Source organism: Bactrocera neohumeralis, chromosome 5, assembly GCF_024586455.1.
Source record: "Bactrocera neohumeralis isolate Rockhampton chromosome 5, APGP_CSIRO_Bneo_wtdbg2-racon-allhic-juicebox.fasta_v2, whole genome shotgun sequence".
NCBI classification, from domain to species: Eukaryota; Metazoa; Arthropoda; class Insecta; order Diptera; family Tephritidae; genus Bactrocera; species Bactrocera neohumeralis.
The window spans coordinates 72,657,748-72,679,702 of NC_065922.1; the positions used below are offsets into that span (position 1 = coordinate 72,657,748).

At 28.1% G+C, this 21,955-nt stretch overlaps 2 protein-coding genes across 5 annotated transcripts; both read left to right on the forward strand.

The window, feature by feature from the left end:
- Positions 1-968: 968 nt before the first annotated feature.
- LOC126760669 (kelch-like protein 3) lies at positions 969-4,542 on the forward strand. 4 transcript variants are annotated; one of them, XM_050476487.1, is made up of 8 exons: positions 969-1,224; positions 1,357-1,836; positions 1,908-2,265; positions 2,342-2,794; positions 2,868-3,175; positions 3,634-3,838; positions 4,114-4,197; positions 4,274-4,542. In XM_050476487.1, exons 2-8 carry the CDS (start codon positions 1,685-1,687, stop codon positions 4,466-4,468), a joined length of 1,755 nt encoding a protein of 584 aa, XP_050332444.1. In that variant the 5' UTR covers positions 969-1,224; positions 1,357-1,684; the 3' UTR covers positions 4,469-4,542. The 4 variants fall into 4 exon arrangements, with proteins under 4 accessions (XP_050332444.1, XP_050332445.1, XP_050332443.1 ...); XM_050476488.1 differs by having other exon boundaries at positions 1,649-1,836; XM_050476486.1 differs by having other exon boundaries at positions 1,666-1,836.
- A 6,635-nt stretch (positions 4,543-11,177) lies between these two features.
- Positions 11,178-21,130, forward strand: LOC126758508 (uncharacterized). The gene is made up of 2 exons (XM_050472794.1): positions 11,178-11,862; positions 20,507-21,130. Exons 1-2 carry the CDS (start codon positions 11,498-11,500, stop codon positions 21,030-21,032), a joined length of 891 nt encoding a protein of 296 aa, XP_050328751.1. The 5' UTR covers positions 11,178-11,497; the 3' UTR covers positions 21,033-21,130.
- Positions 21,131-21,955: the final 825 nt, after the last annotated feature.

The following is a 21,955-nucleotide window of genomic DNA, read 5'->3' on the forward strand; positions in this document are numbered from 1 at the left end:
AAAAACAAGTCACCTTAAGTGAATTTATTCTAGTTACAAAGAACTATTAAAGTATGAGAGCAGACTTTTCAACTTTTATTTAATTGAATTCAAAATAAAAGTTGCTAGCTGAATACTAACGCAAGAACGGGTACGTCTAATATATTGACGGAGAGTATATGTACATATGTATTTACAAATCGGGTAATAACTTAGGACACCCTTTTTACGTAAGAGCTGCCCCTAGCCAGACAGTGCCACCACCAAATTAATTCGATTCGTGCATATCTGTCAAATATTAAAATACACAAGTTTTGAAGCACACAGTTATTGAGGCAGCTGCACAACTACATAACTGTGTCTTAAAGAACATGTGTATTTCAATATTTGACAGATGTCGCTTGCAGTCTGTCGCGCTCTATGTGTTACGGGCGTGAGTCAAGTTGGCAGCAGCGTAAGCAGCGATAATGGCAGCGTTAAAGAGATGCCCAACTCATCTCACAATGGATGTCAGAGCGCGATTGCTAAACTTGAAATTACCGTATTAACAATTTCCAATGTAGCCAGATAGGACAAAACAAAATTGTTTGAGCATTTTACTTAAAATACCCAACAATTACGATTAAAAATTCTTACATATCGGACGTTTATGCGGATTTATGCGGAGAATTATTTAATTTTTTTTTATGACTTCATAGTAAATTAAAAAAAAACCGACTTTTGTACCTTCAATACTTAATAAAGGAATTTGAGCTTGTTAGCTTTCATGTAATGTTTTTTCATAATCATTTTCAATTGAAAATTACAAAAAATATTATCAAATACATTTAAACTGCGATTTCTTTCATTTTCAATGCGGCGGCAACAAATCGCTGCCTTCACATATCTTTTTGTTAGATTTTCAATCTGGCAGTACCAATCGTTCCAATCGTTCCAATTGCCAAACGTCAAAACCTACGCATGCAGTCAACTGTCAAAGTCAAGTAGGTGAGTTGCTCTCTCATGTCCAATGACAGGAGATTGGGCAGCTCTTAATTTCTGTTGTCGTGATTCGTTTAGAAAATTATTTATCTTTGGCGAATAAGTTCAGTTTACTTTAACTATTTATTCCGGTTTAATTAGTTGTATTGTGAGAATACGTGTTTGAAAAATATATATTGATTATTGTTTCTGCATACTGTTTTAATAACAGGTGATGGATGCTTACAGCAAATTTACGCGTTTCTGTTAAAGTTAAATAAAAAGGTTTGTTAGGTGCATACTATGAATTCTATGCCGACCTATTAAGTTGCAGCCTTTGAGATAAGAACAACAAAATTTCAATATTTATATTATTGTTTACAAAACTTTAGCCGGTGAAGTCTCATTTGTTTATAGTTCTTTTCAATTTGTTGTTAGGGCAATTGAACGAATAAAACGTTAATACAAGTGCATTGTGCTGCCACAGAGTGTCAATTGAGTTAAACGATTGTGAAAAAGAAAAAAAAAAAGATTTCTAAAAAACCTAAAATGCAAAACAACGTATCATGCAAAAAATCGAAATTGAGTTTTTTACTGTTAACGACTCACTACATCATATTACATTGAAAGTAACATACAATTTTCAGCTTCCTCTGTCAGATATAACCGATATATAACCATTTTATAACCAAAGCTCAAATAAATATAGTTTTTTTATTACAAAAGGAAAGTTCATTAGCTAGAAATGGCCACAAAACGTACGAAAAGACCTGCTCCTCAGACCAAATACAGTGAGCAGAACCGCTTCATGGAAAAATTAATGGCGAAAATATTTAGTTTCTACGACAAAAAGTCTCTAACCGATGTGACATTTAAAGTTGCAAACCCAACGGCTCTGTAAGTATTACTTTGTCCTCAGCTTACATAAAATGATTTAGATTAATATTTTTAATTTTTGGATTGCTCAGTGTACCCGCGCATCGTTTGATACTCGCAGCAGCGAGTCCCTACTTCGAGAACCTTTTCAAAGGCAATAAAGGCAATAATCCTATCATCGAGATACATGATGTAGATAGCGATATTTTTGAGCGTCTAATAACCTTTTGCTACACCGGTCAAGCGCTGATTACCGCTAACAATGTCAGTGCTATGGTAAAGGCGGCAATCGTTTTGCAATTGGACGATGCCTTGACCAGTTGTGTGGATTATCTTATGACAGAAAGCGATGAATACACATTACACGATGCTTATATGCTGGAGCGAGAAACGCAAAGTGAACTTCTTAAGCAGAAATTCATCGAATACGAAATACAGAATTTCATGGAGGTGAGTCTAAATATACACGTAGTGTCTAACAATAGCGGTACGTGTGTAATTGAAATTTTGTTTCCAATAATACTAGATCAGCCAAAGCGATGAGTTTCTGAATTTTGATGTTGAAAGATTGAAATATATTCTGGAATCTGACAATTTGAATATAACTTATGAGGAAGATGCCTACGATGCCATAAATCGCTGGTTCAATTACGATGTTTCTGCACGTCAAGAACAACTACCACTTTTATTAGCTTGTCTCCGGCTTCCGCAATTCAGTATGGATTCTCTGTTGACACACATAGAGCCATTACCTGCTGGTGATCCACTGGCCTTCAAGCCGTTATCCGAGGTCAGAACGCCTGCTGCACGAACTGCGTTCCCACGACGATCGGGTCTACGTAAAGCACTGTCAACTCGGCGGAATTCTGCCGCTACAACTAACACAACAATACGTACAAAGAAATATAAACGATCTCCAAAACCAAGCGAGCTTAGTGCTGGAAATTGTGTGAAAACATTGCTGGCATTTTGCTCTGGGGTAAGCGCATACTCTGGCTTATATTCAAATTTTAAAAACTTCATTTAGTGTACGTCCAATATTTTTGGAATAGACGAATCCAAAGCTGCTGCAATATAACAAAGTTGAGGATAAGTGGCAAGAATATGCGAGCATAAAATGCGACTACATTTGTTATAGAACTATTTTAAAGGATGATAATATATTATTTATTGGCGGTAATAAAAGTGGTGTCACATCCAACATCGTCCGCAGCTGGAATATACGGAAAAAGACATGGCAACAATTGAAATTGCCCGCAATGAAACAAGCAAGAACCTCACACTGCGTTGTCGAATTAGATGGTAAGATCTACGCGATTGGTGGTTTTGGGGACAATAAAATTCTGCAGTCGGTAGAAAGGTAAATACGTAGAAATCTATAACGAATTAATTAACGATGATGATTTTGAGCTTTAACAATTAAAGGTAAACTTTTAACTTAGACTAGGTGCGTCAGGCTAGTGTGGCTGGTTGATAAAACAAAGTGCTGCAACATTTTAGAAAAAGGAAATTGTGTAATGCGCGTACTTGCCTCTAAGACCGCAAATCCAGAAATTTTTTGAAGTGATATCGACAGTATAGGGAGCATGCGCAGCTGATTATGAAACGTTATAGCATTGTGTTTTTCAAATGATTGCTACTTACTTTAAGTATAGTCCACTGTCTGGCATTGCCAATGACTTCTTTAGAATAATTCCAAGTTTTTGACAGACAATTTCATCATCGATGCTCGTTTAAGCGACAAACGCAACGCTTTACATATCAATTTTAATATTTGCTTTTTTTTTTTTTTTTGTTTTGTTTTTTGTTTTTTTCCAGATATACGGCATGCGATGGGTGGGAGTACGTGCACAGTCTGATTGTTGGACGAGAAGGTGCCGGAGCAGTGACTTTTGGTGGTAAAATTTATATAATGGGTGGTTATAGTGACGGTGAAGAATTGAAATCCGTCGAGTGCTACAATTCGGATTCAAATACTTGGACTCCTTGCGCGGATACGATACTACACCACTCTTTACCTGGTGTAAGTTGGATAAAAAATATAATGTTGGGCATTAACAACAAATAATATATAAAATATATAGGAATCCCATTTTAAAGCACTTTAGTTAACTTTTTAAGTGTTACTAAAAGTGTTACTTCTCTAGAATTTTTAAAATCTGTAAAAGTAGTTCAGTTTTAATAGAAATGATCAAAAAATTGTCTAAACAAAAGAAAATAGTCACTGATTTATCGAGCCCTCTTAGTTCAACAAAATAATATTAAATAACATTTTTATTGCTACTTTTTATATTACAGGTAGCTGCACATAATGGTCACATTTATGTTTTAAGCAGTATCGGTATTGAACGATACGATCCTCAGCAAGACACATGGTCACAGGTACATACATATATTTAGTTGATTTTTGCCAATCGCTTGAAACCAAAAAATAAATATTCTTGAAAACTTTACGCAGATTTGCTCTTTGGAAGTTGGCCGTGGTCTTATAGCTTGTGTATCGTTAGACAATAAACTGTGGGCTATTGGTGGCACCTCCCAATCAGGCGGAAAGGCAGAGTTTAATGACTGTTGGGTGGAAAGGCACTCATTACCCACAAATGACGTTTATAACTGCTTTGTTGTGCCTGAATCCTTGCTGTCGTCGAAATGATTCAATAATAATATAATTATTGTTCCTTTTTCGATTTATGAATTTGTTTAAAATAGACTCTCTTATAAAGATAACACTATTGTCATACAAAAATAATTATTTTGAAAGCAGGGTATGGTCCTAAACGCACTTGAACTGGAAGTTAGGAATCCGTCTAAATTCCTATGAATCCATAAGTTTGACGACTGCTGGCTTAATAAATATGTATATGCATAGATGTTTAATAGAACTTCTATTAAATGCTTTTCGATTTTACGAAAATTATGTAAGAGAGCCACAGAGGAACGGCACTCTTAAGAGCGTGGTGACCAACAGTGGTGGACACAAAAATTACGAGTGCTTTTATAAATTTCACAGTTGTGATAACAATAGAAAGGTTAAAATATAACATTAAATGAAAACGAAAAGTAATCGAAATAATTTTTATGTAGAATTGAACGCAGTAACTTAGAACAACAAAAAAAAGATTAAACAAAGCCCAGAGCTCAGCAAAACACTGTAGATTCACAAGAACAGCAACGGTGAAGCTTAAAATGTTATTTGGTTACAAATAAATAAAGAGAAAGTAAATCATATTTCCAATTACAATAATTTCCTTTTTCACTTCACTTCCTACACTTCGGTTTTTGAGATACAACAAGTCCTTTGCTCCCCAAAAAGCTGCTCATTTCTCGGAGCTAGTGATATTGGACGGCTATAGCATATGTATATATATAACAAACTAAACAATCAACTCAAGCCGTTTTATGGAAAACTTTTTTCAGATCGGACTACTGTAGCAAAGAGCTGTCATGCAAACTGAGCCAACAAAATCCAGTCCTTGTATGGAAAAGTTTTGTATTTGACTAGATATCTTCAGCGAATTCAGCTTCGTAACTTCGCGGTTTCAATTCAAGACATTTGAGTAATTTTTAGCCCACCACTGTAGTTTGCATGTGTGTTTTGTTCACTTATCTATCGCATGGCGAGAACGGCGAATGATTGCAGACAAAATCTACAAGCAATCACATAGACGGAAATGTTTGTATAAAATGGTAAGTTGCTGTCTTGGAAGCTCAGAGAGTTAAGAAGCGTCTGCGCGGCTTGGCTTAACGTAATAATTGTATTTCGTATTCGGCTGACTAAAAAGTAGTGCAAAAGTAATAAAGTAAAACGGTTTTTGACAAGCGAGCAGAATATATGTATGTGTTTATTTGTGTACAGTTATACGTCAAAGTTAGAAGAGTCTTCAAAACTCAAAAACAATAATTGTGAAGGTGAATTGAAATATAAAAAAGGAATAACGGAGAGTTTTGAGAACTTTATAAATTTGATTTTTTTTTAATATGAAAAAAAAAAAAAAAATTAAAAAATAAAAATTATGCTAATAAATAGACATTATGCCAATGTGCATAGGGGTGGGTCAAAAAAGGAATGTTTTTTTTCGCTTGGTAGCCCGAAAAAATGGTTGGTAGACAGCTCTCCATTCCATTTTCAAATTTAAAAAAATTTAAAATTTAAAAAATTTAATTTAAAATTTAAATTAAAAAAAAATTAAAATCTTAAATTTAAAATTTAAATTAAAAAAATTTCAAATCTTAAATTTAAAATATTCATATAAAAAATTTTAAGTTTAAAAAAATTTAAAAGTAAAAAATTTAAAACTTTTTTTTAAATTAGAAATTTTTTTTAAACCTTAAACAATTTTAAAAAAATTTCAAATTAAGAAGTTAAAAAAAAAATTAAAATTTAAACTTAAAAAATCAAATTAAAAAATTTAAAGTTAAAAGTTAAATAAAATTGATAGTAAAATTTAAAAAAATTTCAAATTTTAAATTAAAAAAAAATCAAATTAAAAAATTTAATTTTTTAAATATTTTGGTATGAAATGGTTTATTTTGTATTTGTTTGAACAAATTAAAATTTTTTAATTTTAAATTTTGGTTTATTTTTATTATTTTATTAGTTTTATTTATTTTTTTATTAGTTCTTTTTTCTTTTTTCATTTTTCATTATTTTATTTATAAAGTATTTTGTTTTATAAAATTGTTACTGAGATTTGAAAAATGTTATTTTACACAAGAAAATTAAGTGTTAATATTTTTATTTTTTTAACTATCCAGTTTCATAAACTCATAGAAACCAAAATAATATACATATATAATTAAATAATAGTTTTCGAGTGTAAATAAAAAAATAATATAAAAATTTAATTTCTGAATTACAAATTTTTAATTTTTTATCTGCTTAAGCTACTTCTTTTATTATATGGTATATACTATTTTTTATTATAATTGCGTCATTATTTTTTATTTTAAATAATTTTTTTTGTTTAAAATTTTTTTACTTTATAAATATTTAATTTAATTTTTGCTAATTTCATTTTATACCTAAATAGTTTATTTGTATTTAGTTTTTTGTGTTTTATTTTTTTATTTATTAACATTTTCTCATTATTTTTTACATTTTAAAATCTCTTTAAATTATATATAATTTTTTTAATTTTATTTTTTGTTTTTAAATTTTTTGAAGTTTTAATTTTTTGTTTTTAAAATATTTTCTTTTAATTTATTTAATTTTTATAAATTTTATTTAATTTTTGTTAATTATAAATTTCTAATTTTATATACACATGCTTAAACAAATAGTTGTTTTTAAACTTTCTTTTTATTTTACATTACTATTTAACATTATAATTTTTTTCTTATTATTATTACTTTTTTCATTATTACTTTTACAATTTTTTTTTTATTTTTTATTATATAATATATTATAATTTTTTAAATTTTTTTTATTTAAAATTTTTGTTTTTATTTAAATTATTAATTTGGCTCCAAATATTTTTTCCAACCCAGCGTTTCTAATAAAAATAAAATGCATTCAAAAATAATAAAACACTAAAGCATTGTTGTGATTAATTAAAAATGCAGCCTTAAATTTGTGTATATTTTCTTTTTATTTCTTGGCTTTGACACTTGTCCACTGAACATGTTTATTTTACCGTATGTCTGTATGTATGGTACACACATAGTTTGCTTTTAAGCTTCTTCTGCCGCAAAAAGTGAATGTACATTGCGAATAGTAATTGTTAGAACAACAAAAACAACAACAATAACTAGTAATTTTCTGCCCAATCGCAAGAGACTGCCATCAATTCCATTTCCACGCCATCAGATGCGCTTTGGCTTGGGCACACACGCACATATACACATATACAACACTTTTTTCAATTTTTTAATATTTTTTTCAACATTTTTTTACTCCGAGTTGACCACGTGATGTTTGCGAGTTTCGTTGGTGACTGGCCAAATGAATTCAGTGCATTAATGGCAGCAGAGCAGCTGCACTAACATAAACAACACATACATCCATACATACAATTAAATATGTGAATACGAGTCATCGCTAGGCTTAATCTGTTAAAGTCACATTTGGGCTTTACTTCGGAAAAAAACAGTAAAATTTTGTAGAAAAATTCACAAAATTTTAGATTTTGGACTTTTCGGCTTACGAAAAATGCAGTTCATCAATGGCAAGCGATTCGTGTTGATTCCATAATTTGCAGACAATTTCGTTACTGGTTTTTGTGAAAAGATTTTTTTTTTGGTTTAAAAGATTTGGAAATAACAAGGCTTAAACTATATTGGTGCGAGTTGGTCATTGGAGCAGGTTTTTGACATCACACGAAATTATTAGGCTTATTGGCAAACATGCTATTAGCGTGAAAATATGTTTTTTCTAACATTTGTATAAAGAATTATAGAAAACAGAAGTATTAATGAGACGCAAAAAAAATATCATATGACAAAACGTAGTATGATAAAAAATCATATGACGACGATACGAGATATCACGTGATGTATAATCAGATATGAGATAACAAAAGATTAATAGGAAAAGCAAATAAATAAAATAAAATAAAAAAATATCATATGATGGGAAAATCACATGATTAAACATCAAGTGATGTCTTAACAGATATGAAGAAGTATTGCTCAAGAAAGCAAAAAATGTTCAAAAAATATCATATGATAAACAAATCATATGACTAAACATCAGATACTGTATATAAGCAGATATGATATCACAAAATATTCATAAACAACGCAAGGAAACAAACAAATTAAGCGTAGAAAAGATATGTGAAAATAAATAGAAAGAATCTAGCAACGGCTTACATGGTGATAAAAGCCACGAAAAGGGAGCATGCGATAAAAGTACATACATACATATATAAAAAATATGTCAACTGATAAGTTCGAACTACAAACGGTTATTAAAGAGTTAAATTATGCTTAGAACTAATAAAATACATACATAAACAAATATTGATGTAATTTCAAAAACAACAACAATAAAAATAAAAAAAATACAATAAAAAAATATTAAAAATTAAATAAAAAAGTTAAAAAAAAATACATCAAAAAAATATTAAAAATTAAATAAAAAAAATTTAATAATCTTTTTAAAAACAAAAGTAATAAATTTAAAAAATATATACCATAATAATTACATAATTAAATTTATATTACATTTAAATCATTATATAAAAAAATAAAAAAATATTTTATAAAATTTAGTTAAAAATAAATAAAAATTTTAAAAACAAACAAATAAATTGAAAACTATTAAAAAAAATAATAAATTTTTAATTTTTATTTTCATTACAATTAATTTATTTTAAATAAATTTATTTTAAAAAAATTTTAATCTTTTTTTAATTTATTTGTAAATTTTTTTAAACAAGTATTAAATAATTTTTTTTAATTAAATAATTTCTTTTTCTGTTTTTTTTCAAGTATGAATGAACACGGATGAATGTTTTTGATTTTAATTTTTATTTATAATTTTTCTTAAAAAAATATTAAATTTTAAATTTAAAAAATTGTAATTTTTTTCAAATAATTTTTTTTTTGTAATTTTTGTAAAAAATATTTAATAATTTTTTTCCAATTAAAATTTTTTTTTTATTTTTATTTTTTTAGTTTTTATTTTCTTGTCAAGTAATTTTTATATTTGCACTATTACCATGAACACAGCTGTGTGTTTTTACTTATTAATTTTGAAATTAAAAAATTGTAATTTACTATGAATAAATAAATTTTTTTTTGTAAATTAAAAAAAAAATACTTAATTTTTTAAATTAAATTATTTTTTTTTAATTTTTTAAATAAATTATTATTTTAAATTAATTTATTTAAAAAAAACTTTTTTTTGTAAATTAATTATTATTTTGCTTTAATTTTTATTTATTTTTTTTTTAATTTTTTTATTGGTTTTAAATTTAGTCTTTTTTTAATTTGAAGAATTAAGTAATTTTGAAATTAAAAAGATATAATTTATTTAAATAAATTTTAAAAAATATTTTTTTTCTAATTTTGTCTTAAATAAATTATTATAATTTTTTTAATTTTTATTTTCATTTCAATGATTTCATTTTAAATGAATTTATTAAAAAAAACACTTAATTAATTATTAATAACTCATTAATTTTTTTTAATATTTATTAAAAAAAAAATTCTTTAATAATTTTTGTAATTTTTCAAATTACATTATTAATTTTTATATGCATTTCAAATAATTTGTATATATGTACATATATACACTATTTCCATGAGCAAAGCTGTATGATTTGATTTTACGTATTTTTTTTAATTTTCTTTCAAAAATATTTAATTTTAAAATTGAAAAAATTTTGATTTTTTTTTAAGATTTTTTTGTAAATATTCTTTGAAAAAATTTTAAATTATTTTTTTGGTACAGATTTTTTAATTTTTTTTAAATATTTTTAAAATATATTTAATTTTTTTTTTATTAAAATTATTATTTTTTAATTTATATTTTCTTTTCATACAATTTTTATAAGTGTATATATTTTTTGTTTTTGAATTCCGCTGCTTTAACTTTCATTTGCCCTGAATAAGTATGTAAACAAGTATGACATTGCCAAAAGTTAGATTAAGTGTTTTTATGTAATTGTGTTTTTGTTGTTCACTCTCCACAACCTAATTTACATTTTGTTATGTTTTTGTTGTTACCTTTCACCACACATAATTAAGCACTTGTGCACACTTTGTTGAATGCCGCAAAAACAATTGCTGATGACCCTTAAACATTTGTAGCAAGTGAAGTTACGGCTTTATTAAAATTAAGGTAGCGCCACGTGCGGACGGAACCAATAATTGCCTACTTTCCCCATAAAACGAAAGAGCAGTAGCACTTGGTTGCAAATATGAACGTTAAAGAAGAAAGAAGAAAAATTCAACTCGAAGTAGACGAGGTCCATGGAGAATTCGTGTTAAAAGAAAAATATATTACAAAAAAAATCATATTTTACTGAGGGAGCAGCAGTTGATATTTGTCTCTAACCCTAACACTATTCATCAGTGTTTAATCTCATTTCTCTCATTAAGTCTGATGTTAATTAATATATATATTTATTTTTTTTTTTTTTGAATTCTCAGAGCTCATTCAACAACTTCTCTAAGCTTGCTACTAAATTTAGTATTAGTATGTCTGCAATTTTCAGAATTTTTGTTTTTTTCAAATTTCAGTTTGGAACCAAGCTTAACTATGAAAGTGAGAATCTTTCGAAACAGACTTGTCTCTTGGAATAAAATTATTCTCTGAAGTTTTTAGAAGCTGTGAACCAAGCATATTTAAAAAAATAAGAATCTTTCGAAAAAGACATCTCTCTTGCAATAAAAATGCTCTCCGAGGTTTTCAAAAAGTAATCGTCATTGATCTTGATAAAATTCTTCTTTAAGATTTTCAAAAACTTTGAACCAAGAAAGTTAGAACTTTCGAAAAAGTCATCTTTCTTGGAATAAAATTGCTCTCCGAGCTTCTTTTTGAAACGAGATCGACATTGATTTTTGTTAACATTCCGAGTCAATGTTGCTTGTAACGTAGCCTCAGATGGGCTATAAAACTTCGTTCATATACACTCTCCTTCCTTTTAGCGATGTGTTATTTTTCTCTTTCATTTTTAACAGTTTTTGTGAACTCATTCTAATTTTATAGGCTCCAGCAAACGCTCACTCTCCCATTATGCTATTCGTGTTACACTTGTCTCTCGTTTTGCTCTGCCAAAATGCTTACAGCGCCACACCAGAGCGACAGCGTTTGAAAACGCTGGAGCACGCTTATCAATACAAGTCACCGCCTGTGTCAAACACACCTTATGCACAGCCAGTCAAATTGCCTAAAGTGCAACAACGACAAAAATATCAATCAACAAATTTCAATGGCATCGGGCCGTTTGCGCAAAATTATAGAAACGCAGACTATGAGCGGCCGTTATATGCCGCCGATGAGCAGCAACATGGTTATTTTAAGCATTTTCAACAAAAACAACAACAACAGCAGCGAGATATTGATAATATTTACCATGCGACAAAGCAGAAATATATGCAGTAAGTATATACACTTACATATGTACATTGACTTTTCTTTGCTTTTTTTTTTAATAAAAAAAAAATTTTAATTTTTTCAATATATTTACATTATTATTTTGTGCAAAACGTGGTTGATTACTTTGCAAGATTGCCAGTTTAGTAAAAAAATTTAAAAATATATAAAAATTAAAATTTATTTTATTCATATTAATTTATTATTACATATACATACCTTTTTAATTTTAATTTAAATTTTTTAAATTTGCTAAAATAAGTTTTTTACACCAATTATTTCAGTATTTAATTATATTTTAGGTAAAAAAATTAAAAAAAAAAATTTAAATGATTTTAATTTATGTTTTAAATTTACTAAAAAAATGTATTTTAATTAAAAAAAAAAAAAAAACAAATGGCTAAAAATATTTGATTTAAAATTTTTTATCGATTTTTAGATATTTACAATTTTTAAGTTTTTTCAACCTTCTGAGATTTAAAATAAAATTATATTGGCTTTTTTCAGTTTAAAAATGTAATAATTCTAATTAAATTTCAATAAGATTTAAAAAAATATATTTTTATATTTTATTAATTTTTTTTTTAAGAAAAAAATCAAATTGCTAAAAATATTTCCTTTTAATTTTCTTGTTATTTTATAATTAAATTTTTCTATAATTATATTTAAGATATTTAAATTTTTTAAGTTTTTTAACTTTTCTGAAAATAAAAAAAATATACATATATATGGTTAATTTAGTATTTTTCGGTTCAAAAATGTATCAATTTTAAATAAATTTCAATACAATAAAAAAAAAAATTTTAAAATTAAGTAAATTTCTTTTAATTAAAAATAATAAAAACCCAAATTGCTAAAAATATTTGATTTACATTTTTTTTTATTGATTTATGTTATACATAATTAATTTTTTTTTGAGATTTTCAAATTTTTCAAAGTTTTTGGATCCTTTTGAAATTAAAAAAAAAAATTTGTTAAAAATTAAATAATTCTAAAAAAATCAATGAAATTAAAAAAAAAATTATTTAAAATATTACTAATTATTATTAATTACTGCTTATTGACGATAATTTAAATTAAATTTTATTTAAATTAGTTTTATTAGGTAATATAACTTTTTTATTAGATAAGTTCAATTTTTAAATAATATAAATAATTTATTTAAATTATTACTAAATATTATTAATTATTTAAATTAATTTTATTTGGTAACATAATTCTTTTAATACGCAAATTCAATTTTTAAATAAAATAAATTAATTAAATTATATTTATAAATTTTAATCAAAGTAATTAAGGAAATTTAATTTTGTATAACAAAAATTATTTTAAAAACGTATTGTAAATATTTACAACCTTTAAATAATTAATTATTTTTTTTTAATTTTTCAAAATATAAATATTTACAGCTTCTAATTAATTTGTTTAATAAAATTTTCGAAAATAGAAATATTTACACTTTTTAATTATTTTTTTTCATAAAATTTTCCAAAATTTCTATAAAGTAATTGCTTTTTATAACTAGCCTAAAAGCGATTTTTAATTAAAAACTTAAAATTAATTTTAAAAATAATTTTTAATTAAAAGCGGCGTTAAAACCAATTTTAACTAGTCAAAGTTTTGGTACTTTTTAGCTAAAAAAAAAATAGTTTATAAAAAAATAGTTAGAAACCATTTTTAAATAATTAAATTTTGTTTTTTGTTGCAAAAATATGAACAATAAATTTATTTAAAAAAACATTGCTAGTATTATTTGATTGAGGATCTTTCGTGTGTTAAAATTATGTTTATTTTTGTTCTGTGTTAAGTCCATAAGCATACTTACACCTGCGGCCAAGCGTAACTTACCAAGCGTAACTTACCATTAAGTTATTACAAGAATTAGTAATAATGAAATCAAAGACTTGTGCGCAAATAAAAAAAGTTTTCTCAATTTAATTTTACAAATGGGCCAGATTAAAGTCACAGTTAACCAAATATATTCGAGCCATCTATATATTCCCCGTATTCTATTAAATCCATAAAAAAGTTACCCAAAGAACGAAAAAATTGAAAATAGTGAAAAAAATCAAGTGGTAAGTTACGCTTGGCCGCAGGTGTATATATATTAAAAAAATTAAATTAGAAAAAAATTTTACCAAAATTACTTTAAAAAAATAGTATCATATCATTAACAAAAAAAAAATAACATTCTTTTTTTTATTTTATAATATTATTCATAAATTTCAATTTTTAAGCAGCTTTAACTTTATTTATATTTTAATTTTTGAAAAAAACGAACAGCCCTAATAAAAAGCTTTTCATAAAAATAGTTGCATTCAGCACTTAAGCTTCGCTAAAAACCATAAAATAAGCTTTTTCTGTAACAACACTCACTGACCGTGAGTGATTCGCGTCCACGCTTAGTGAACGAAAGACTTAAGCGACAAACCTGCTTTGAGCAAAACAAATGAAAAGCTGTCATTGACCAACATCCAGCTGGTGTAAAAGCAACAACACCGACAGTTTCAATAGCAAAAAATTTTCCTGCAGATTTTGCATCAAGATATACATATGGCTATGCGTGTGTTTGTGTGTGTGTATAAATATTTTATGCAAATAACTGTGTTCATCTGCCGCCGCTTCCTTGTTGGCATTGCAGGTTTTACGGGTAATTTTGAACACATTTGCTTCCTTTTGCGAGGCAAAAGCTATTGACAGCAAAAACGAAATATTGAAATGCATTGTATGGTTCGCGAACAGGCTCTCTTACTGGGTTTGGCACGGAAACATACTTACTCATACTTAGGCCTTTTTCGATTATATATTTGCACTAGAAGCCATGTGACCTACAGAGTTAATTACAGTTGGCTTATGCGTTATTGGCCATTTATTCAAAGAAAAAATAAAAAATAAAATAAAATAATAGTAAACTAATTTTTTTTATACTTTATAATTAAATTAAAAAAAATAAAATTAAAAGTTACATTCTTTTTACTATTGAAAATTAAGTTATTTTTACAAAAGTTCCAATTTTTTGGTTCTCTAATTAATCATATTTAATAATTTTTTTTTTTTACACAAATTTTTTAATAATCCAAATTTTTCGTTAAAATTTGGATTTTTATTAATTTGAATTCTAATTTTTTTTAATTTAAACATTTTTAAGTTTTGATAATGTTAATCCTTTTTTTTACTTTTGAAAATCAAAGAATTCTAAATTTGTTAAAAATTGAATTTTTTTTAATTTTGCTAATTTTAATTAATCCTTTTTTTAATTTTGAAAATTTTACTTTTTCTTGAAATATTTAAGTCTTACAATAGATTAAAATTCCTTTTCGGTTGCTTGAAAAACTTAAACTTAAACCAATTCTAATTAAATTTTTAGGATTTTATTCTTTAAACTTTTTAAAAATTAAATTTTTTAACCTTAAAATCAACAGAATTCTTTATTAAATATCTTTCTCTTTAAAAATGACGAGCTGCAACTGAATATGCATTAATTTTTTTCTGATTAGGTAATAACTGCACATATCCAACATTTTTGGTCATTAAAAACCGTTTGACAAACAATTAATGTGCAATTAATGTAAATTCTTAGTTATGTGCTTTTGTTTTGTCGCACCAGATTTTTGGAGTTCTTCATATATTTAATGTTATATAATATTTTAGTAAGGTAATTTGTTTAATTTTTACTAATTTTAAAAATGAACTAATAATACAAATCAATAAAACATTTAAATGCCTAATTTATGATTTTATCCAGTTTAAAAATAATAAATTGAAAAAAAATCCATGTGACCTACAGAGTTAATTACAGTTGGCTTAGGCGATATTGGCCATTTTTTCAAAGAAAAAATAAAAAATATAATAATAAAATAAAATTAAACTATCCGTTAAAAATTTGGAAGTAAAGAATTCTAATTTCTTTTTCAATGTAAACTTTTTAAGTTTTGATAATGTTAGTGCTTTTTTTTACTTTTAATAATCAAAGAATTCTAAATTTGTTAAAAATTGAATAAGGATAGTCCTTTTAAAAATTAAACTAAAAAATTTTCAAATTAAAAAATTATAAATTAATGAAAAATTAAAATTTTTTAAGTTCAGAAAACTTTAATTAAATGTTTTTTTTTTTAATTTTGAAAATTAAAATTTGTTTGAACCTTTGACAAAACTTTTTTAATTAATTTAAAACTTCTACTTTAATTAAAAATTAATATTTAATTTTTTAACTAATTCTTTTTATTATAAAAATTAAAATTTTGCTGAACCTTTTATACATAACTTTTAATTAATATGTATAAATAATAATTTTAATAGCAAAGTAATTCAATGACTTTCCATTAAAAACCTGAACTAAAATCTTGAAATAAAAAAATTATAAATTAATTAAAAATTAAATTTAGAAAATAATAAAAAAAAATCATTGACGCCGAAAAATTATTGGCACAGTTAAAAAAAAAATAATTATAATTTTAAAAATTACAAAAAATAATTAAAAAATATGTACATACATACATACATATAAATATTATACATTTAGAATAAAAATTAAAAGAAAAATAAATATTTATAAATAATAAAAAATCATTAACGCCAAAAAATTATTGGCATATTTAAAATAAAAATATATTTTTATAAATTTAAAAATTATAATTAAAAAATATATACATATGTACATATGTATATATGAACATAATAAATTTAAAAATATATAAATTAAAAACAATTAATTATAAATTTAAAAATTACAAAAAGGAACTAATTATAATTCAAAAAAATATATATGTATATAGCAAATTAAAAAATATATAAATTCAAAAATAATAAAAAAATCATTAAGACCAAAATGTTATTAACATAATTTAAAGCAAATTTAAAAATTACAAAAATTACTTAATTATAATCAAAAATATATATTTAAAATAATTAATTATAAATTTCAAAATAATAAAAAGTCATTAATTACTCGCATAATTAAAAAAACAATAATTACAATTAAAAAAAAATTTATATATAGTACATACATACATATATACATACATATGTATATACATAGTATGTTAAAAAAACATAAATTCAAAAATAAATAATTATAAATTTATATTTGTATAAATATATATGTATATAATAAAAAATATAAATGCCAAAATAAATAATTATAAATTAAGAAAAAATTAATTAAAAACGAAATTAATTATCAATTTAAAAAAAAATATAAATAAATTTAAAAATAATTAAAAATTGTTAATCGTCAAAATATATTCGCTATCAAAAATAATTAATTATTAAATATTATAAAAATTGTAAACTTAATTATAAATTAAGTGAAAATACCGGAATATTGTTAAAATTTACATTAAAAAAAAGATGTTTATAATATTCAAAAATTTAAATAAATTTTTCAATTTCGTTTTTTTTTCGTTAAAATTGCATTTTACATGCGCATGCGCAAGCATTTCAATATTTCTACTTTTGACAGAGAAGCGTAATAATTGCCGCAATTGGCATTTGTCAATCTAGCTGACAGCAACAACACCAGCTGATGCGTTACAACGCATGCGTGCCACCACAAAAGGCACATTTAGACATAGACACACACACACACACACATTTATTTCTTACATTACAACAACGCAATGTGCTATTGCCACTTATATTAGATAATTGCATTGTTAGTAACACATATTTGTAATGAGTGTTGTTGTTCTGAAAGTTATAATTGTTTCGAATGCATTCAAATGCGCTGTGTCACTGCAAGTGGTATGCGCCTAACAACAACAACCAACTGACTGACTGACTGATTGACTGAGCGAGTGAGTGATTGTTAGACATGCGCATGCAGCAGCCGCAAAATGCCAACATACCGTTACAAAATATTGCGGTTAGCCATTTATTAGCAGCACGCGGCGGGCGGCAATTAATAATAAAAGCATTAAAAAAATACACAAAAATAATTAAAGCGCACAAAAAATGTGTAATTAGAAATTGCGATTGTTTTTTTTTTAGACAGAGAAAATAATTAAACGGTGAAATGCGCTCCGTGTAGGAAAATCGCAATAAACAGATTAAGTGATTTACAATGTTGAACAGCTGGAGAGCGCACAGTGTGCCGTTTGGCATGATTTTAGTTACTGAATAATAGTTAAAAATAATAGAAAAAAACGTTAACTTCGGTTGCACCGAAGCTAGAGTACTCTTTACAAACACTAAAGGCCATACACGAACGCAAATTTGATCGTTCAGTTTATATGACAGCTATATCATATAATAAGGTTGAGCTCAGGCTGCTAAGTAACTTAGCTGCGAATATACGCAGCCTTTGACAAAGAGCTTCAGGAGACAATGGCTTGGCTCAAAATGCCTCATGCGGTCAATGAATTCACGTCAAAGAGACGAACAGATGCCGCCTTTAAATAAGCGTCCACAACCTCCATCAGGATTGCACCGAGGAAGAACCTACCCACGAAGCGATGTGGGATCACACAGCTACCAGCACCAAACATGCACATATTCTGGTGCATAAGAATCGAGGCCAGTAAGATTCAGTTTATGGTGTACTGGAAACCCGGAATGGATCAGTTATGACAAAGAGCTGGTGAGAGCAGCATTCTGTCACCCCAGTAGATAAGAGTGACATCTCACCGAAATGGCTGGCAGGCTCCTAATGCTGTTCTCAACTCGGTCTCGTTAAAACCCTGGCAGGTCTTCAAGTACGTTCAATGCACATCGTCATATTTTTGGCCGTACAGGTTCAGTTGAGACGAACTTCTGATTCGTGCCCGAACCTGGCTCTGAACATAACGATCAATACGGGACCGTCTTCCGCAGGAGTAGTAGGATACTAAGATCCCCTATACTAAGATCTAAAAGAACCGCACCGAAATGGAGAAAATACAGCCTTAAAAGAAACTGCAGCTACACAAGCAGGATAAGGAGATGAGAGGAGCACTCCAGCTGCCATCACCGAATAATCTCGGGCAGAAGAGGTGTTCTTAGAAGAGTGCAACGGTATCAGCAACTAATAAAGATGGTTATGGAAAAACAAAAAAACTTCAGTATGGATGTTAAGAACAGAGCGGTACAGCAAGAAGAACTCTTTGACGCAATCAAGACTTACCGTAGAAACTGGCTTATCGCAGAAAACGAGAAAAGGGGGGGCAATTACCGATTACCTCGAAGCGGCACGCGACAAGTCCTGTGGAACCACGAGAAACAGTGCGATCACGTAACGAAAAGGACCGTTAGTCATTTAAGGATGTAATCATTTAGCCAATAGAAGGCAATAGCTATGCAGAGGTCCTTAAGAATATGCGAAGCAAGGAAATCTTAAAGCAGCAGATGTTAAGATTGAAGGGATTCGTAAAATAAGAGCTGGGCGCTACTATTCGAGCAGGGGAAGGGGAAATACTACAAAAGTAGGCCTCTATAGAGATTAGAGACCTCGACTCTTACACTTACAACAAAAGAGGAAGTTGCAGAGTCTATAAAAAAAAGCGTTACAGGATCCTAACGAAGACTTGATGATCGATATAACGACACCTAATACAAGAGAAAAGCAAAAATTTCACGAACTCACGGCTCAAGTAGCATGCTAACAAAAATCGCTGAGAACTTGGGCGTAATAGAGTTATGAAGAAACTCGGAGTTCGAACAAAGCCGTCAAATGACAACTGTACAAGCAGTCATTTTCACCCGAAAAAGAGTGAATCAAAACCGGCTATAAGCCTTCCAAATTCCTAATTTACCCCTCGAAAAACTGTAAATGGCATAGGAGGACTGGCGTGCTCATGACTAAAAAAGTCACACAGCCTCGATTGGATTCAAACAGTAATTTTTTAAATCATCAACGACTCATCGCGATAAAGCTGAATTTTTTTCAAAAAGAGTACCGTAAATAGGTCTCTTTGGACATGCTTGAGTGCGAATACCGTGTCCATATTCATGGAAAGCATTACCATAATAACAGCCGACGAGACATGGGTTTATCAGTTTGCCATGCAAACATGTCAACAATCAACAAGTAAAAAATCGAGTCGAAACCAAAAGAAACCACGCCAAAGTCGCTTAAAAATCAAGGTGATACTCATTGCTATTTCGGATATTCGTGCTTTGGTGCATGATGTATATGTTTCGGTGGGTCAGGTGGTCATTAAGAAGTTCTATTTGGCCGCATTGAGGTGTTTGCGTGAGAACATGCATCGAAAACGGCCGGAATTGTGGAAAAAAATTTCATGGAGTTTACACGATGATAATGCACCATCGCATCGAGCCACGATTGTGACCGAATTTAAAACCAAAACTGTAATGAATACCATTTATCAACCACCGTATTCACCAGTTTTGACTCCATGTGATTTATTCTTGGTCCCCAAACTGAAATTGCCGCACCGCGGAACCCCTTTGCAGTCGATCTAAGAGATTCGCTGAAAGAGCTGAAGGCCTTACCAAAAAGTGCTTATGAAAAGCGTTTCGAGGACTGTAAAAAACGTTGGTAGTTGTAGTTATCACGAAAGTTTATATAGCCACAATATTAAATTTTACATACTAGATATATTTTTAGAACAATCAACTCTGTTAAAGCTTCTACTTTTTTTTGATTAAATTTTTTCTTCTTCTTACTTTTTTTAATTTACTAAAATATTTTTTTTTCTTTACTACTACTTCTAGCCAATATAGTTTACCAACAAACGCCTATCAACTGCCTCAAAACGCAATCAGCCAAGCGTCACGCCCACCCTTGGCTTCAGAAATTGTATACGCCAGAGAAGCATTGCCCCAGTACCAAACGGGAGTCGCAGCGAGCACCGCACAGGCCGCTAACAAACATAAAAGCCATTCCAATCAGCTATTGCACGCGCCTGAACGACAAGCTGAGAAGGACACACGACTAGTCTACACCAACCAATTACCCTATCCACCGTCTTTTATCAGCATCACCAGTACGACAACAACGCAAACACCACCATACAATATGAGGCAGCGTAGTGCTGATACCGACGATAATAATATCAAACAATTTCCAGATATTTTCGCCAAACGTCAACATATCTCATTATTGGACTCGTATATACCCAGTTGGGTGATGTTGCGTATGCAACAACAACATAAGCGCCAACAACAAAAACAATTGCATAAATTTTTCGCTACACATACTTTGGCGTATCCGATTTCAAAAACGTATGCCCAAAAGTAGGCAACAGCGTTTGCTATGCGCGCGTGGCCTACCTTTAGGCGGAATTTATTGCGTATATTTTCAGTGTTTATACTTATGTATATCTGAATTCGTAGTCATTTACAGAGTTATTCATGTTATATAATAAATATATTTTAACAAACAAAATTGCAACTGATTTTATTGAGCCAGAGACCTGTAAATTTTTTGTCACGCTTTTCGAAATATAAAAAGGAATAATCAAAAATCGGCTTGAGTAATAGACCGCTTAATTTTCGAACAATGGTTTTGAAATACAAGGTGTTTTCCAAAGTAAAAGGACTTTAAAAAATTCAATTTATTTTATTCAAAATTGTCCCTGCTGCTTCAAAACAGCTTTTTGCACGGTCCAAAAGCATGTCGAACGAGTGTTTTAGCGCGTTGGCCGGTATAGCCGCCAGTATGCCGGTGCAAGCCTTTTGAATGGCCTCTATGTCTGCATAACGCTTTCCTTTCATGGGCAAATGCATTTTGCCGAAAAGGAAGAAATCGCACGGTGCCATATCTGGTGAATACGGGGAGTGGTTAATGGTTAAAATGTGATTTTTGTTCAAATAATCGTCCTTCGAATAAATTCAAACAGTCCTGTTTACTTTGGAACCCACTTTGTATAAAGGAGCATGGTCAAAAATGGACTAGAAGGTTATTTGTTAATAGACAACCAATCCGAAGTGTCGTTCCAGTTGGTTGATCGAGAGAGAGAAAGAAATAGAGAGACAAAGAGATAGAGAAAGAGAGAGTGATCGAGATAGAAATAGAGAGTGATCGAGAGTGGAGAGATATAGACAGAGAAATGAGAGAGATATTTATAGAAAGAGGAGAGTTTCTGATTATGGAGAAATCGGCTTCGAACAGCTTAACGAAGGTTAGACAGAGAGATAGAGAATGAGAGAGAGATCGAGATA

Bases quoted from the DNA above. Each gene is read 5' to 3' on its own strand.
- LOC126760669 (XM_050476487.1), top strand. From the start codon at position 1,685: ATGGCCACAAAACGTACGAAAAGACCTGCTCCTCAGACCAAATACAGT. The intron at 2,266-2,341 runs GTGAGTCTAAAT...CAATAATACTAG, and splicing joins AAATACAGAATTTCATGGAG to ATCAGCCAAAGCGATGAGTT. The intron at 3,176-3,633 runs GTAAATACGTAG...GTTTTTTTCCAG, and splicing joins ATTCTGCAGTCGGTAGAAAG to ATATACGGCATGCGATGGGT.
- LOC126758508 (XM_050472794.1), top strand. From the start codon at position 11,498: ATGCTATTCGTGTTACACTTGTCTCTCGTTTTGCTCTGCCAAAATGCT. The intron at 11,863-20,506 runs GTAAGTATATAC...TACTACTTCTAG, and splicing joins ACAAAGCAGAAATATATGCA to CCAATATAGTTTACCAACAA.